The sequence below is a fragment of the Haliotis rufescens genome, unplaced genomic scaffold (genome assembly GCF_023055435.1).
Source record: "Haliotis rufescens isolate VD_foot unplaced genomic scaffold, xgHalRufe1.0.p SCAF_2, whole genome shotgun sequence".
Classification (NCBI taxonomy): domain Eukaryota; kingdom Metazoa; phylum Mollusca; class Gastropoda; order Lepetellida; family Haliotidae; genus Haliotis; species Haliotis rufescens.
Genome location: NW_025963890.1, coordinates 11,095,471 through 11,114,031, shown reverse-complemented (window position 1 = coordinate 11,114,031; position 18,561 = coordinate 11,095,471). Strand labels below are relative to the sequence as shown.

Genomic DNA, 18,561 nt, shown 5'->3' with positions numbered 1-18,561 from the left:
GAGGAACAGCGCTAATATTTGCCTTTCATTTGAAGTCTGAAAAATGGCCATCGTGCCAGGAAGCCTTGTCCTGCCATGTGAAAGAATTGCATATGAGACATTACCAACACCGAATAACTGTGGTGTTTGACTGGTTTCTGTGCACGTGCCCTGAACGATGTAAACGTGCTTCTATCACGGTCTGCCCCGACTAGTTGCCCGCCGTTCCTCGCTAATGAAGCCGTAATGAGGTAGCTGGCAGGCCAGGCGAGAAAACCGCGAGACCAGGCTTATTTCCATACAGTATATTGCTCAACGGTCTTCATTACGTGCGGAATGCATAATAACACAAGAAATACAGTCCATTTGGACGGCTACTTTGAATTACTGGAAGTACAATAAATTTTCCTAATTCGTGAGATAACTAACACTGAAATAAGAGTCAGCTCAATTGAATTTTTAGCGTCGTCTCAAGTACTTCTTTAAGTCAAACAGAATCTGAAATGCGGGGCACTGGATATTTTGTCAGGGCTTTGAGTTGGACTGTCGATATATACATGATGGGTATTCCCCGGTCGAATTATATCCACATTTAAAGTTACTCGATATCTACAGACGGCCTTAGCATTGCTCTGAAATGTCCTGTCTCCAGTTTGTTCATCATTCCCAAAGTCTAAGGTTCTTATCCTGTGTTCTATTGTCTTCGTACAGAATATTGACACCAAAGGTTAAGCGTTCGCTCATCACGTCGAAGTCTCTGGTTGAATCCCAACATATTACAATGTGTGAAGCTCATTTCTGGTGTCCCCCGCCGTGTTATTGCTACAATATTGCTAAAAGCGGCGTGAAACCGAATCTCACTCACTAACTCATTCAAACTCCTATATATTATACAACCAATGTAATCATCACGGCTCGAACTGACTTGTTTGTTCGATTGACAATAACACATGGGAAAATGAACACAATCCTATTCCTATTTAGATGGTCATCACAGAGTTATCAGATATTAGAGTTATCCATGGGCATCTTGTGTCATTGCTTTAAGTTGACAGTCAACTCATTGACGAATCATACTAACGGACAGGGGATAGTCTAGCAACATGGCGTCAAATTCTCAAGGTTGTGACAACACTGTTTTGCTGTAACCGTTCGCATATTACTGTCATTGGCAGTTATCAGTTCGCATCAAACACGAAGGTGTTCTGTTCTATGACATTGTGAAGTATGAGATTAAAACCATTTCAAAGAATCGTGATACGTAATGTGAACGTGCGACTCCTTCAACCAATAATACTTCAGTTACAATGACATCCCACCACCTACATAACTCGTATACGCTTTGCAATCGGTAATGTTCGCAGAAATGTCACATTTTGATAGTCATCCTGAAACTGCAATAAAACGGCGACCTAATGTCGTTAAGACGTGTCTTGGAGGGGACTTGAGTCTGGCAAGGCTGCGGCTAATGTACCGATGGAAATGGATAAGGGAACACTCAGTTTATGACACTGTAAAATGATATGCTATCATGGTTTTCCAGCCCTGTTCACCAAATACGCGCTGGAAACAGTGCACACAAACGCATCTCAACATTTGATTTTGACCTGTTTTGTATTGCGCGCTATTGCCTATGTACTGACAGTAAAGCGTATTTCACTATAGCCTTCATTCTTCCCTTATTCGTTTCCATCAGCATATATTGCAAGTAAATATTGAGATTCCGTGATAAAAGTAATTTTTGTATTTTTTTGACGAATTAAAGTTTCTTCCGAATGGAACATCAAATTAGTACATATTCAATTTTCAGAGGTAACGTATAATATAACGTACTCCTAATCCGCTAGAGGGATGTCATTTTATAGCGGTTTTGCTGGTTGGCGTTTTCAGTTCTCTACCTCAAAGTTTACTATCATATGTCTCATTGCAAAAACAACAATATTTAATCTAATAAATTATCTCTTGCGGGGTTTTACTTGGATTTTGTCTTGATCCTGACGCTGGAAGTAACTTAGCGCTCATTAAATTTTCAACTTATTGCTTTGGGATCATATCACTACTAAATTCCAAGCCGTTTCTTCGTGTCCGCCATTAACGCCGAGCCAAAAAATCCGGACACGATCAAGTTCAAGGAGGAAAGGATATCCGGACGAGACCTTTAAAAAACAACTGCTTTGAAGACAAGCTGAGATTGTAGCGCACGGTCGAGAAAACGTTTTATAATTTTCACACAAAAAATGAGTCCAAGATTGTCGTTTCGAAGTTACCAAAGGCATTGTATTGCAGTATCATGCATATTTCCCTGTTCCGATCCTGGTATGAAAGATGAGCTAGTTACATAAAAACTAAAGGTGATCCATTGCGGCTGGAAATTAAGGAGTAATAATATCCCTTGCTGGATTCGCTTTATCACAGGCCTAACTGTCACTGTCTGTGGTCGGCAGGGTGTTAGGTTTCGGCAGTGAACGCCGTAGCATTGCTGGATTCAAAGATGAGACTCGCTGCGATTTGCTTAAACCTACTCGGGTGATACAACTAGCAGAAGATCACATGAATTTCAGGGGCATGTATGTAAGTGATTTTACCTGGGTTCTTGTAGATCTTGTATTTGATGTCATCTTGTGGTGAAAAGGATTGGTTTATGACTTAAGAAATTTAAAGGTTTAAACCCTAGAGTACATGTAGTTGTACGCATCTGTCTTGCAGCTAGGAAATGATGTAAGTCTTGGAGTTGTTTGTAATTGGGTGCGCCACTATAATAAGTGTACTTTCTAGAGAAACGCTGTCCAACAATTAATGATATGCAGCCAGTTTAACACAGCGAAATGAATTTGATGACACTCCTTGCTTTAGTTTGGAATCGCAAATTCAACAACAAATCAAGACTAAATATCACACATCAACTTGCATATCATAAGTATGAAGTTCATTTATCCAAAGCCCTGGGTATCTGTGGAACACTATGACACCTGGTGTTCGTGTATAGCGCAGTAGTTGCTTATCCACACAGGGACCATCAACAGGTGTTCTCGTATGGGGAAGTACTGACCAATGTCCAATGGACCATCACGGCACCAGGTGTTCTCGTATGGGGAAGTACTTACCCATGTCCAATGGACCATCACGGCACCAGGTGTTCTGGTATGGGGAAATACTTACCCACGTCCAACTGACCATCACGGCACCAGGTATTCTCGTATGGGGAAGTACTTACCCATGTCCAATGGACCATCAAGGCACCAGGTGTTCTGGTATGGGGAAGTACTTACCCATGTCCAATGGACCATCACGGCACCAGGAGTTCTCGTATGGGGAAGTACTTACCCATGTCCAATGGACCATCACGGCACCAGGTGTTCTGGTATGGGGAAATACTAACCCATGTCCAACTGACCATCACGGCACCAGGTGTTCTGGTATGGGGAAGTACTTACCCATGTCCAGTGGACCATCATGGCACCAGGTGTTCTCGTACGGGGAAATACTTACCCATGTCCAGTGGACCATCATGGCACCAGGTGTTCTGGTATGGGGAAATACTTACCCATGTCCAATGGACCATCATAACACCAGGTGTTCTGGTATGGGGAAAGACTTACCCATGTCCAATGGACCATCATGGCACCAGGTGTTCTCGTATAGGGAAGTACTTACCCATGTCCAATGGACCATCACGGCACCAGGTGTTCTGGTATGGGGATATACTTACCCATGTCCAACTGACCATCACGGCACCAGGTGTTCTCGTATGGGGATATACTTACCCATGTCCAATGGACCAGCGTGACACCAGGTGGCCACACATGAAAGTACGCGTTGCCCACAACCACTGACCTTCATGACACCAGGTGTTCGCCTGTTGGACAGTGCTTGGTGACCTACACCCCGGGCCGCATGACACCAAGAATTTCAGTGAGGAGTGAGCATATCTTAAATCAATACAGGTGAAAAACGAATCAAACGGTAAACGTAAAATGTGTAGACAGGAATTGAATGCCATCCTGTTGTTTTTGTGCATTATCAAGACTAGATAAGGTACGCTTTATATCCCGTCTTGATATTGCTATGCTCAACCATGCAGATTCACCAGTTAAAAGCAGCGATATTAATTTTTTATTTGAAATGAATTTGATAGTTTTGCTCGAAGTCGGGGGTAATTTTAGGCTACAACATAACGCTGTAACGGTGTATCATAACGGCGTATCAAAACGGTGTATCATAACTGTGTATCATAACGGTGTATCTTTACACGGAAGGATCATGTCTTCTAAACCCCACCTGACCTCCATAATAACAAAAAATCTCTGCTGAGTCCATTCTGCGATTCTCATTACATCATTCATGTGTCAATGGACCACAATGACATAGCCGTGATACTAGGTGTTCGTGAAAAGACGAGTCGATTGTTCACCTGAAACAAACACGGGAACATGTGGTACAGGTCAAAGTAGCAAGTTTTATAAAAAAACCCACTGATTGAAGAATATGCATGACGGTTCAATTCAATTCCATTTTTTTTCTGTACATGATGCCACTGGCTATATGCAAGAATAACATTAGAAACAGCATTTAGCTGCGTGGTTGTTTCGGGGTGTCATTCATTATCATACATTTTCACTGACTAAAGCGCTTTTATTTCATGATACTATACATTCATGTATCCTGTTTAAGTAGGAGTTGTTGCCTCACATCGAGGGCTTTTTAAATAAATAAATTTACATTTTTAAGACATGATAATCAAAGGAATGAAGATAATATTGCGCAATAACCTTTGAGTGATACTGTTCTCGAATATCTTTTAATAATTTAACTGGATAGATAATAACAAAATGAATTCATATCAATTGTACATCAGTTGGTAGTCTGGTTCAGACTCGATTATTTACAGAATATTGGTGAGAGCGGCGTGAAACAAACAAACAAACAAACAAACAAACTCTTACAACACAAAAGCACTGACGTTTAATTAAACATCATATGGTCATTAATCCTACAGCGTTGCAGACCCGTGAAGATCCGGGGTAGAATAGGTCTTCCGCAACACATGCTTGTCGTAAAAGGCGACTATGCTGTCGTAAGAGGCGACTAGCGGGATCCGGTGGTCAGGCTCGCTGACTTGGTTGATGTATGTCATTGTATGCCATTTGGGTGGATCGATGCCCATGATTTCAATCACTGGATTGTCTGGTCCAGACTGGATTATCTACAGACCGCTGTCATAAAGCTGGAAGATTGCTGAATGCGGCGTTAAAAAACAAACTAACTACAGCGTTGCAGAACCCTCTGCTGTACAAACCAAAGGTAAGTTATTTCTGTCGGTCTTCTTGAGCCAGACCGATTTGTTAACACAGTTTCAAGCAACAGATATTAATCCCTTTACGATATTACACTCTTTGTAATGTGATATTTCGGTAAATAAGAGCCGACTTGGCAATATGGTGTGGCGAACGAACGACCACACATTGTTGGATAAGAACACCTCCTGGGAACAGCTGTACAGGTAAACAGAACGCAACACAGGTGGTCTTATTGTAAGGCGACACCTCGCCTTTCACGTCAGATCATTGGACTCCAACATGCGTTATTATGATCTCAGAGATTGCACATATCTAAAATGAATTCATTTGCGTCTAATGACATTTGATTTTTTAATGGGGCATTAAATATGTCCTGAAAGCCAAATAGAGGCTCTTTGGCCGTTCCAGGTTATATTACCTCAGGATGAAATCAGACTATGAAATATCTTAAGGGCGTTTTTATGCTGTTGATGTTCAGAAGACGCAGTCAGCTCTGTTTATTCTATAGCACAATCCATTATTGGAATCTTATAAAGATGGCGAGTGAGGTTCGTGTAGGAAGCTAGAGAGGAGCAGGATTTAGTGTCCTTTGAAATATTATGCAGCTGAGTTAATTATTCAGCGGAGAATATTGTACGCCGATGACAGGAAAGAAATTTTTTTTTTAAAACTTTTTTTGTACACCTTGGTGAGATAACTGTGGTTAAAATTAAGCGATGATTGCGCAAGGTATGGAAATTACTGGAGTTGAATCGGGTGTATTGGAACCTGCACAGTCAGCAAAACTCCGGTTCAAAATCGAGTCTGGACCAGACAAACCAACTAACCGCATGATCAACGATCGATACCATCGGGGATGACGAACCCGTCTGTTCACCCAATCCTCCGTAGTCGGATCTCACATTCAGCAAGGGTTAGCGAGGATCTTACGTCAAGTCAAGGGCTAGCAGGGATCTCACGTCAAGGAAGGGCGAGCGTGGATCTCACGTCAGGCAACAGCTAGCGGGGATCTTATGTCAAGCAACAGCTAGCGGGGATCTTACGTCAAGCAACAGCTAGCGGGGATCTCACGTCAGGCAACAGCTAGCGGGGATCTCATGTCAATCAGGGGCAAGCAGGGATCTCACGTCAAGCAAGGGCTAGCGGGGATCTCGCGCCAAGCAAAGGCTAGCGGGGATCTCAGGTCAAGCGAGAGATAGCGGGGATCTAATGTCAATCAGGGGCTAGCAGGGATCTCACGTCAAGCAAGGGATAGCGTGGATCTAATGTCAAGTAAGGGATAACGATGATCTCACGTCAAGCAAGGGTTAGCGGGGATCTGATCTCACATCATACAAGGTTGGCGGGAATGTCACATCAAGCAAGGTCAGCGGGAATCTCAGGTCAAGCACGGGCAAGCAGGGATCTAACGTCAAGCAAGGGATAGTTGGCATCTGATCTCACGTCAAGAAAGGGCCAGCGGGGATCTCACACCAAGCAAGGGTTAGCGGGGATCTGATCTCACATCAAGCAAGGGATAGCGGGGATCTAATGTCAAGAAAGGGCCAGCGGGGATCTGATCTCACGTCAAGAAAGGGCCAGCGGGGATCTTACGTCAAGCAAGGGTTAGCGGGGATCTGATCTCACAACAAGCAAGGGATAGCGGGGATCTAATGTCAAGAAAGGGCCAGCGGGGGTCTTACGTCAAGCAAGGGCCAGCGGGGATCTGATCTCACGTCAAGAAAGGGCTAGCGGGGATCTCAGGTCATACAAGGGCTAGCGACGACCACGGAATCCACACGTATATTGTGAAGGGGTATACAACTTCTATGTCCATATCAGCGTTCCATCTTTTACTAACAATCAAGTCAATGGCGGATATAACGAACTACACGGGACCATCGATATCCATTCTCCATATCCGAAGTTTATTATTCACATGTTTGAATGTTTTTTCTTCAGAACAAATACCGGGAAGCATAAGTGTAGCCGACTATTTGATTGATCCAGTTGCGTAGCATCAGGATGTGTCTATATAAATTGTGGAAAATATAAATTTCTGCATATTAAACTATATAATAACTAAGAATAACTAAAATATTAATAATGTTACATTGTACATAAATACAAAGCGTTAACGCCAGAGAATAACCAGTCTCGATCATCCGACGAAACAGATTCTTTTGCGCGTAAAAGGCAAAATAGCGGGGAAAAGTATATGAAAGGGTCACAGAAAATCGGTGACGACACCAGGTGTTCGCGAAAAGGGTAAGCATGTCCTGCTCTACCGGTAGCACCCACCACTCACACAATTTGCATAAAAAAATATGACATAGTGTTTGTTGCCCGACACCGCCCATCAGTGCTCCTTGCTCCTTGAGTGTTTTCCTTCTTGTAAAACGTGAATAATCTTCGTACTTCAGCTATTGTTTAACGGCGTCGGTTGGTTGGTTGGTTAGTTGATTGGTTCGTGTGTTGTTTAACGCCGCACACAGCAATATTCAGCTATATGACGGCGGTCTGTAAATAATAGAGTTTGGACCAGACAATCCAGTGATCGATATCATGAGAATCGATCCACGCAATTGGGATCGATGACATGCATCAACCAAGTCAGCGAGCCTGACCAACCGATCCCGTTAGTCGCCTCTTACGACAAGCATAGGTTGCTAAAGATCTATTCTAACCCGGATCTTCACGGGTGTTTAACGCCGCAGTCAACATAGAACATAGAAGGTGATCTTACGGGGTCTGTATGTTCTTAAAGTGTCTGTATGTTCGCGATTATTGTGCATGGTTTATCAGCAATATACCCTTGCTCATTTTGGGTAAACTGCCACGTCATAAACTTTCCTTCTACAGTGGGTTGACGCAACGTGCTACGACTAACATAGCGTTCAACCGGACGTTATCACTCACTCACTCACTCACGCACTCACTCACTCACTCATAAATGGCAATTAATATCCCTTTATGATTATGCCCAATTTGTAAATATGCACAAGAAATGAATTTGATTTTATGTTCCTTTGCTCTACATGCAACACATTAGGAAGTGATATATTCGGAAGTCTGGATGTTTTGGTACTAGTGTTAATATGTAAACATTCAACTTTTTTTAAACATCATCTAGGTATATTTACACGCTTACACACTCGACGTCAATTGTTTTGCAATGGTTGCCACTGTAATCCAACTGAACACTTCTGTGTAGTCCAGAGGCCTTCCTACAATTTTCCTTCTTTTTTTCACTGTCTTAAAGGCTATGTCCTGACGTCCCCAGACTACGGAGCTATCCTCACACTTTGTCTGTATGTTCCAGAACGACCCCCTGTGCAGTGATGCAGAGCGGGATTACAAGAAGGTTGCGGTGGTTGAGGACTTCTTCGACATCATCTATAGCGTCCACGTCGAGATGGACGGCAGAGGGGGGAAGCATGCCGGGCAGAAACGTACTTACAGAGCGGTGAGTAAACGCATCACCGGTTGGCAAAACTGGGCGAGCACTTGGAACACTGAGATATTAAACTATATATACGGACAACACAAATGGTTCATTGACCTCGGTATGACTGCGATATCCCCTACATGTTACCGTCCGTACAAGGAGTGGGCAGACACTGTACCTATGTGGGAATAGGCATTCAGAATGACGAGCGAACACTTTAACTACTAGGCTACCCCAACGCCCCTCTGTACAAGGCGGTGTTAGGTCAGTTTGATCTTGTGACGACAGTAAACCTAGATATTAGAGATAGACAGACAGTTTTGTTCAGTATAAAGGCGTTTTGCCCCAAATACATTCATGATCGGAACAATATGGACCTGCGGAATATACTAGGATTAAAACATACAATTAAACAGATATGGGTATAAACAATGAGAATATACATGCAACTGTTAATTATTGCTGTACTTTAAGGAGGTATATGTGGTGTTATGCAAACTTCACAAGTTACACCATTGTCGGTACCGACTCCAAGACGTCTGTGTAGGCACATTACCAGATGAGCACACAGGAAGGGAGACAGAACGGGAGATGTTATCTTGTTGATACACTACCGGGCAAAAGAAGTATGCACTTAAAAATTGGATTTGACCAAAAAATTACAAACGTCATCAAAACTTGGCCGAAAACCGTCGCCGAAACACTGCAAATAAAGGATCAAAACCTGTATCAAATACATCACCTTCGAATAACCATTTCTTGTTGGTTTCAGTTTTATCCACTATCAAACATGGCTGTACACTTTCTTTTGCCCCACAGTTTACTAATGGATACAATCATGAAGATTTGAAATAATTAGTATTGGACAACTTGTATGAACACAGTTGATGAGCTACTGTAAAATCCGATACAAACACCCCTAAAGCTTTGCAAATTAACTGCTGAAGCTCTGGCTTTCTGATAACACAAATTAAAATAATTTACGTAAAGATGAATTAAATGTCATCGTTTAAAAAAAATATGTTTATTGTTTAAATTAATTGATCACCCACGGCGTCAGTACATATCGGTGTTTTAGCGATTATGTGAAAGTTAAAGGCCAACGGCGTATGCTATCGACAAGGATGCTCGGGTGACGAGCTGTATAGCGTATTGCAGTGAAGGGAATTCAGCGTCAGTTCTAAATACTTACATCGTAGACGTTCACACTTTGAAAACCGACTCTCGTATAGCCCTGATGACACTGGCTCCTAATCTGGGATTCGAACTCACGTTCCACGGATCCTGGCATCACAGGGTCGTAACTCCGCACTGGGCGCTGCTACAACAATATGGGTATTTAAAAGTGGATCAAGACAGAATCATCTGTTCACATAGTGCTACCCCCGCCGGCTTGGTACGATAGACTGCGGTAGATGTGCTCCAGTAGCAGGCAGGCAGGCTTTCAGTTCCGGTCCTGTCGACCCAGACATTTTTGTTAGCCGGTTAAAATACTTAGGTGGATTATATTTCCGCACCTTATCGCCTTTGTACATGACATGTCAATCTTCCTTGGATTGTCTGCCACATTATATTTGTGTAAACGTAATGTAGAGTTATCCTGTGTGATGATAATATTCATCCCATAGTGGTTGTTGGTTGGTTTGTTGTTTAACGCCGCACTCGCAATATTCCAGCTAAAGATAAGTAAGTTACCCAATTATCATCTTATCTCGACACTTGCCACTGTACTACTCCACTATTACACCACACCAGATACCGCCACAGGGGGGGGGGGGGGGAGAGGGGGAGGGGGGGGGGGGGGAGGGGGGCAGAGTTGCGCCCCTTAGGTATGTCAGGATTCCGGGAGGGAAGGTTCGAAACTTAGATTCGCCCCTGATTACAGTAATTCGTTGGACAGTTCCATACCCGTGGGATTCACCACAGTGGTAAACGTCTAAAACCAGCATCATGTTGGCTTCCCTCTTCAACCTGCCGAGCAAAACCTCAACTACTACCATCACTACCTCTACTACTACTATAATTGCTACCTCTACTACCACTTATTGCTACCACTTTTGCTACTTCCACGACGACAATTGCAACTACAACTATAGCTACCATTACTACCACTTTTGCTACTACTATTTCTACCGCTGCTACCACCATTGCCGCTACAACTATTGCTTCCTCTACGACAACTACTGCTACCTCTGCTATCACTATTGCTACTACTACTACTACTACTACTACTACTACTACTACTACTACAACTATTGCTACTTCTAGTATTTTACCTCTACTACAACTATTGCTACCTCTACTACTACTACTACTACTACTACTATTATTATTATTATTATCATTACTACATCTACTGCCACTATTTCAGTCTCTTTTACAACTATTGCTTTGCCTGCTGCCACGATTGCTACCTCTACTACAACTACTACTACTACTAGTATTTCTACCTCTACTACTATTATTACTACCTCTACTGCCACTATTACTGTTTCTTTTACAACTATTGCTTTGTCTGCTACCACGATTGCTACATCTACTACTACTACTACTACTACTACTACTACTACTACTACTACTATTGCTATCTCTAGCGGTACCTCTACTACTTCTATTGCTACCTCTAATACTACTGTTGCTACCTCTACTACTACTACTACTATTGATATCTCTAGCGCTACCTATACTACTTCTATTGGTACCTCTAATACTACTGTTGCTATATCTACTACTACTACTACTACTACTACTACTACTATTGCTACCTCTATGGCTAACTCTACTACCACTATTGCTGCTGTCGTTAAGATCCGGGTTATAATTAGTCTTCAGCCATCTATGCTTGTCTAAAGAAGATGGTCAGGCTCGCTGACGTAGTTGATGCATGTGATCCTATACCAATTGCGTAGATCGATGCTCATGATGTCAATCACTGGAGTGTCCCGTCCAGACTCCGTTAATTGCAGTCCGCCGTCATACAGCTGCAATATCGCTGAGTGCGGCGTTAAACAACAAACAACAACTACTAAGAGTCTGGCGTTAAACAATAAATAAACAAACTGCTACTTGTAGTAATCAATCTATTGCTATACCTTGATGTCAATCTCTTGATAATCTGGTTCAGACTCAATTAATTACAGACCGCCATATTGCAGAGTGCGGCGTTAAACAACAAACAAACTAACAAACTATTGCTACCTCTACTTCTGCTACTGTGCCACTCCCCATATTACTCTCCCCCTTCTGTTGCTGCAACTACTGCTACAAATGTTTTGTGTGTGTATTATTATATTCATGATCCTGATGATATTGAGCATGATGGTGATGATGATGACTGTGATAGTGATGATGACAATTATCTGACAGCACGTTGCAGATCGTGATAAAAATCCTCGTGAATATATCTCTAATGTAACAACATTTTATCCATGACAAATCCATCAACAAAACATTGTACACACTGCACTGACAGTCCTTCAATGACATGAGCATATTCACATGAACTGAAGCTAAGTGTTATTAATCCTATATGCATCAGCTCAAGAAGAGCATTACCACAGATGTTAGCATGTGTAGGGGCGACACACTGATGTAATGCATTTGCCGTTTGAGAAATGAAGATTCAATCAACTACTTCTCGAAAGTTTCCCACGATGCTATTACAGAAATAGGAATGCATTCGCCAATATACGCGCAAGATATTTCCTGAAATTAACATCACTGGAATTCCCACTTTTGAAGATTAATCCTTGCAAATTTCATTTGAGTATATAGTGCTATGAAGAAATAAATAAAGAGTTCCTGTAATTCTATCTTCATATTCATACTACGTAGAAGACACAATGCATCTCGGACATCAACAACAAGGCAAAATAGAGACATTTGCTGGCAGATTGGTCCAACTTTGAAACCACTGCAGAGTCAGGTCAGAGATGATAGAACACCGAAAACAGAGCTTTGGCCTTTTGGAGAGAGACACAAAACTCACGCAACGAAAATCTTATGTATTTGGTCTTTGGCTCAAACAAAGATTCTATTATCTATACGTTCTAGAAGTCCAATCTGAAGACTCTCTCTGTATGAAAGACGGGTCTTTTGTCAAAGTGATACGCCCAATAATTTCTCGTCCGAGGCAAGCGTCCCGTTTTACCTCCACTCCGCACGCCACGATGCGGGACTTCTATTAAAGAGTGTATTAGGACGCGCGGTGTAATTAAGGGGTTTCTATGACTTGGCGGAAAACAACGCTGTTGGAAATACGCTGTATTGGTGAGGATGTCGCGGGCCACGGTGACGGTGGTCGTAGCTGTCGCCGGTTGTTGCTGTTCTGGGAGGCTGGCAACGATGTACTTGCAACTAGCAGTAGCTTGTGGTGTTTGCAGAACAATGACTGTTTTTTTGTGGGGTTACGTAGTTCAAGGTTTCATCCCTCAGTTGAGGAAGCATCACAATGTCTGATGTTTTGTTGGATAAAAAGCGGGCCAGATATTTCTGTTTTTTCTCGGTGTGGTTAATAACCATGTGTATATTATAATTAAAATAAATGTATTCGATTGACAGTACAATTTAATAGGACAAAGAATTTTTTTAATTTATTTTAAGATTATAACAAATTTCGAGTCAAAGTATCGAAGACGCGACGTGTTGACTTGTAAGTGTCTTGTATTTCGAACGTATATCTTAAATAGCCACGGATACATGTAAGCTGTATCTTCGTGCGAGAACATATTACTGAAAAAACCCAACTTACATCCTCGTTAATAAAATACAGAATACATTTAATACATGACTAGCATTATAACAAAATACTGATTGGTACGACAAAAAAACCTGAATCCGAAACCTCGTTAATCTGACCAGTTTATTTTCTTCACACGAAACATGAGGGACAAAGTACATCTGTATTATTGCTTAGATAAGATGAATGTGGTTTAACGTCGTGTTCAAGATTTTTACACTTGTATAGCGACGTGCATGCATGCGTGAGTGTGGCTGTTTGTACTAGTCCGGACTAATGACGATTTTATAGTGCTAGCCCACTGAGATACCATGCCGCAGTTTAATACGTACACCCCACTCAGACACAGTATACTGAATCCGAGCCGATCAGTCCTTATTTTAGCCCCTTAATACCGAGCGCCAGACAGGGTAACAAAAGTACCATCTTTTAACATCTATTGGTATGACGCGGCAGGGGATCGCATCCCCGACCTCCCGCTCTCCCGGCAAACGCTCTACCACTAGACCATGGAGGCGGTCACATCTATACTATAAATGATTTGATAGTTATTCAAACGACTGTCATGGAAACCTAATGTCCCAAATAACTGCATTGCATTGATCAAGGCACGTATTACCAAATAGGAAGCTGTTACGAACAAGACATGTAGGAACCATTTATCATCCTAAAGGTATCACGACTTAAGCATTTGCGGCGTTTGCTTAAGAAATATAAACGATCCTCAATGTTAAACATCAGTTTTGCCATATGTTCCGACCCAGATATTCCTTATATAACCAACTGTAGTTCAACCATATGAAGATCACGAAGCCAGTAATTCTGAAATGGGAGACTCCAAGGACAGCAGAAAATCGAAAAGGCTTTGGATTTAAAAACTTGCAGCATACGATTCACTATAACTATTCAGGTTCAATTTCAGTACTAATTATTTCTGAAAGTAGTATCCTGGGTCACTCTAGAGTATTGGCCCCGTATCTTTTCCCAATTCTGCCATTTCCTTTGGCGATCATTGAGGCTTCCCGATCAACCTTTCCCACTGTTTGGTGGTGCCTAGATCTCTTGACTCAAACCATTGATGAGAAGAACTCTTGTAAACGCAAGATGCTGTGGATCGTTAAAATACGGACAATCCTGTCAAAAGTCCACAGCACGAATTAGTTTGATGTGCTGTTCATGTTCAGACCATTAAGTCACAAGGCAATGCAAGATGGATCTTCTTTCTAGAAACGGTGGTTCTTTCACTGCTCAATTTTCTACACCGCTCACTGGACTACAACGTTAATTAGAGCGCGTGACGGCAACGGTCTTTTGCAATCCACCAATTAATCAGGTCTGAGGCAGGTGTGAAAAATGGTCCAAATCGACGAACAAAATATCGGACAGGGAGCTTTGCGATAATTGCCGACCTAAAACTCGCGGAATTGACAACACTGGCGAGGAATAGGTGGGAAGCTTGGGTAGCTCATTTTCGTTGTCTAATTGTGGTCGGGGGTTTATTACGGGGCCCTATAAACCTCAACCTCTTTCTCCTGGTCTCTTCTCACCTGCCAGGTACCGCGAGCTGACTTCGCTCCTATTACAACCCATAAGCTGATCTAAAGTTTGTCTTTGGTCCAAGTCCCAGTCTGATTGCCATGAAATTAGTAGTTGGACTTGAGCTTTACACTTGCAGTGATATGAGAAGGCTCAATTTAACTAGTGGATGGAGGTGCGCGTCCGGTCTTCTTGAAGCAGCTCAGCAGTGATTATACTTTTGGCTTTGATCTCGAACAATTTGTATGATTGCAGTATCATTTAGCATCCAGGTTTTAATCAAGGAGGGGACGACATTAGAAATATGAAGTTGGGGATATCTAATAGGGATTTTCTAACTTTGAATCGATTTTCATCATGTGTTTTTTTGAAAGAGTTAAGAAGCATCCTTGAAAACAGCCATTTCTTTTCAAGAAATCCACCTCTCTCTTGCCTTCCGGAAAGGCTAAACTACTAACGCCACGCTAAGCATGTGAAGTTTGTAAGAGGAGTTTAGGAGTAGCCGGAGCTTCCCAATGTGAAAGTCACTTTCCATCCCCCCTTAAACTTATATTTAGTCCATGAAGAAGTGGAACTTGAGGCGTCCAATCAGAAGGCTGATTTAAGAGAAGCTAAACATCTAAGTCTTTTTGAATCAAATAGCATCCGGTCTCGGATTACGCCTTGACAGAGCGTCATAATGGGAACAGAGATACATTTTTAGTCAAAGACAATTGGAACAGAAATAATGGCATTTTGATGATGTTTTGTTGAAATTATCAACCAATTGAAATCATTTCGAAAAGTCTGACTCACTTGTGAGTCCTCAAAGGGCTGTTTCACTCCCCATTACATGAACACGTCCGTGCGAGGTTTGTGCGACTTGGAAACTATTTGTTCGATCTATGAATTTGGAACATGTTTCTAATTGTCCTGGAAACTAATAACAGGAAATTAATCTTTGACATTTAACTCCTTTCAGAAATTTGATACTGAAGTTGTTTCCGTTTGTTGAAAGAGTTTTAAAATATTCGTGTGTTTATTAGAAATCAAAGTACGTATTTCGTCGAGTAATGACTTTGACGTTCCATGTGTAATGTGTGTCTATAAAATACTTTCCTGTGTATAACCATTAAGTTTACTTCGCCCTTACAAAAAACAACTAACAAAGGACAACAACAACAGTTTAGTTTACTCGAATATCAAAACGGAATAATGGAGAACGTCTTTATATTTTTATCACAATAATCAACTTTCTAACTAGCTGTTAATTATGCCCCATATTCATGTTTGTAAAGACGCAAGAATTATTTCAGGAAACACACAAATATATATGTTCAAATCTTACAACACAAACACGCGGCTTGGGCAGGTTCGACACTTACACAAACCATTATTCAAGGTAGCTGGGGAAGGTCGAAAGCGGACACCAAATTGAAGGATTTCAACTTTATTGTCTGTGGTGCACAATCAGCGTCACATTGGGTTGGATGTAATTGAATTTTATTTATATAAGTGAAAAATCTTTTTCCGGTAATAATAATCCCTTGTTCATTTTCCTGTAGTTCATTCGCCACAATCTGAGCCGAACGTTGATCTGAGCATTGATATAGATTGACTGTTTGGGTGAAAGACACGTCTGAACTGAACATCAGACTTTCAATAAAGTAATGTCTAATGATAGTCCCATCAAGCGACTGTATAGACGCGCTTCACTCAAGCCAGGCCACGGGAGTATTCCCGTTCTATCACATGGTCACCAGATAATTGCCGATGGCGTAAAGTTCCACCAATTTTTGCACGTGCGTTGTTTTTTTCGGCACTGCTGCACGGAGCGCGTCACTTTGGGTCACGTGACCTTGCAACGACCAGTGACAGCCCATGGCATTATGGGAAAAGAGGCAGAAAATCACACCTTCAGTCTGTAATGACGGCTGCAGCACGGCGGGCTCTCGTTTCACTAAAAATTGCGCAAGAAAGAAAAATTCCTCCACTGGTGACTGCAAGACCGAGCAATTTATGTTTTCAATCACGGAACGCATAGCACGCACGCCCCGTCCCCTCAACCCTGCTTGCTAGCCTATGGTATTTTCATTAATGGAAACAAATTACTAGGCTAAATTCGTGAAAGATCCGTTTCCGAGGCCAGAAGCTATGAGTCAGCATATGATTAGACGACTATGGCACTGTCAACTTGGCCCTCCCTTCGGTTCATACATCTTCATTTTGGCTGGGTACGTCGACTGCAGCAGTGTCAAGCGTGAGACCTTACTGCCCCGGGACTACCTCGTATCGTTTTGGAACACTTCCGTTTTCATATCGCTCATTTTGGCGCGCTTTGAAGCACTGGGGACTAATTTTAGGAGGGCAACATTTCGTTCTGGTGACAGCTTGTCGTATTTTCTTCAAGTTTCACACTTCAACGTTTCACCGTATTATGCTGACCTTCCTTATTTTTTCACTGACCCAAGAGCAGATAACCCTATACGCATCCTTTTGTCGTGGGCGCAAACGTACCTCTTTGTGGTCCAAGACCGCCCTTTGTCATTCTCTGTTATTTTTGTCTTTTTTTTGTTATTCATTTTAAAAAACAACAACGTTTACCTTTACTTTTGAATTAACTTCTTTTACTTTTGTTTTCTGTGGTTTTTTTATGGTGAGGGAAAGACAAGGACGTTTATGTCATAATATTTAATCGAATCCATGAAACCATAGAAAATTATAAATCCTCATTGTTTGTGACTGTTGCGGAGTCACATCTATACAATATCTGGAAAGGCTGGTCAGATTACTCTATCAATTTAAGAAGAAATGAGGTGTGCGAAGTTTAACATTTATAAACCGACATACGAACACTCTTATGTAGTCCTTTTCTCTTTTATGATGATCTTCAGCGTGGAATTTTATTATTCTAAGACAACAACTATGCTCTTAAAAGCAAATATATATTATCAATTACGGGTTGATGACATTTTTCATATTTCAAGGTTATTTCAAGATATAGATCAATTTGGAACACGTCTGTTAGAATGGATTGACATTTTGATTTGGCATTAACAAGTTCAGTCTCTCAGATGATTTGCTGAACGAGTTTGCCATTGTGGAGATGTTCCGGTGTTTCTCTGTTGTTCATGTCGTGCAGCACAAAGTCAAAGAACTTTTAAGATTCGTTCCAAAGAGCAGAAAGGGAAGGATTGTTATCGGGAAGTATAAATGTGATCCGTGTTAAAGTAAATAGTTTCCCAGCTTGAAGTTATCGCATTCCCGGAAACAGTGAGATTTTATTCAAGCCTTTCGCTAGGCTGTCACATGCCGAAAAATGGTAGCCCTCAACATCGGTACTGACCAAAGATACCTCTTTAATTAGGGGTTAGTTGACAACCGCGGGAACCCGAAACTGTGGCGAATAACTGCAACAAACTAATGCGGCGAAAAACTAAGTTCAGTCACCCTGTCTCGAAATCGCGTTGGCGAAAACACAATCTTGTCACAGAACGGGAAAAGGCATAGCAAATACTTCTATGACATAACACACTTTAAAATTCACCCCTATTTTCAGAAAGGTAATACGAATGGCTAAAGATTATAATCTGCTGGGGAAAACA

General features: G+C 41.7%; 1 protein-coding gene across 3 annotated transcripts in view; it reads left to right on the top strand.

Moving 5' to 3' along the window:
* Nucleotides 1–18,561, top strand: part of LOC124136127 (nucleolar protein 4-like) — a 129,451-nt gene that overhangs the window by 22,565 nt on the left and 88,325 nt on the right. For all 3 annotated transcript variants that reach the window (XM_046501938.2, XM_046501937.2, XM_046501936.2), the window contains exon 2: nt 8,578–8,721. In XM_046501938.2, coding sequence (XP_046357894.1) covers nt 8,578–8,721 — 144 coding nt within the window. The remainder of the gene's footprint in view (nt 1–8,577; nt 8,722–18,561) is intronic.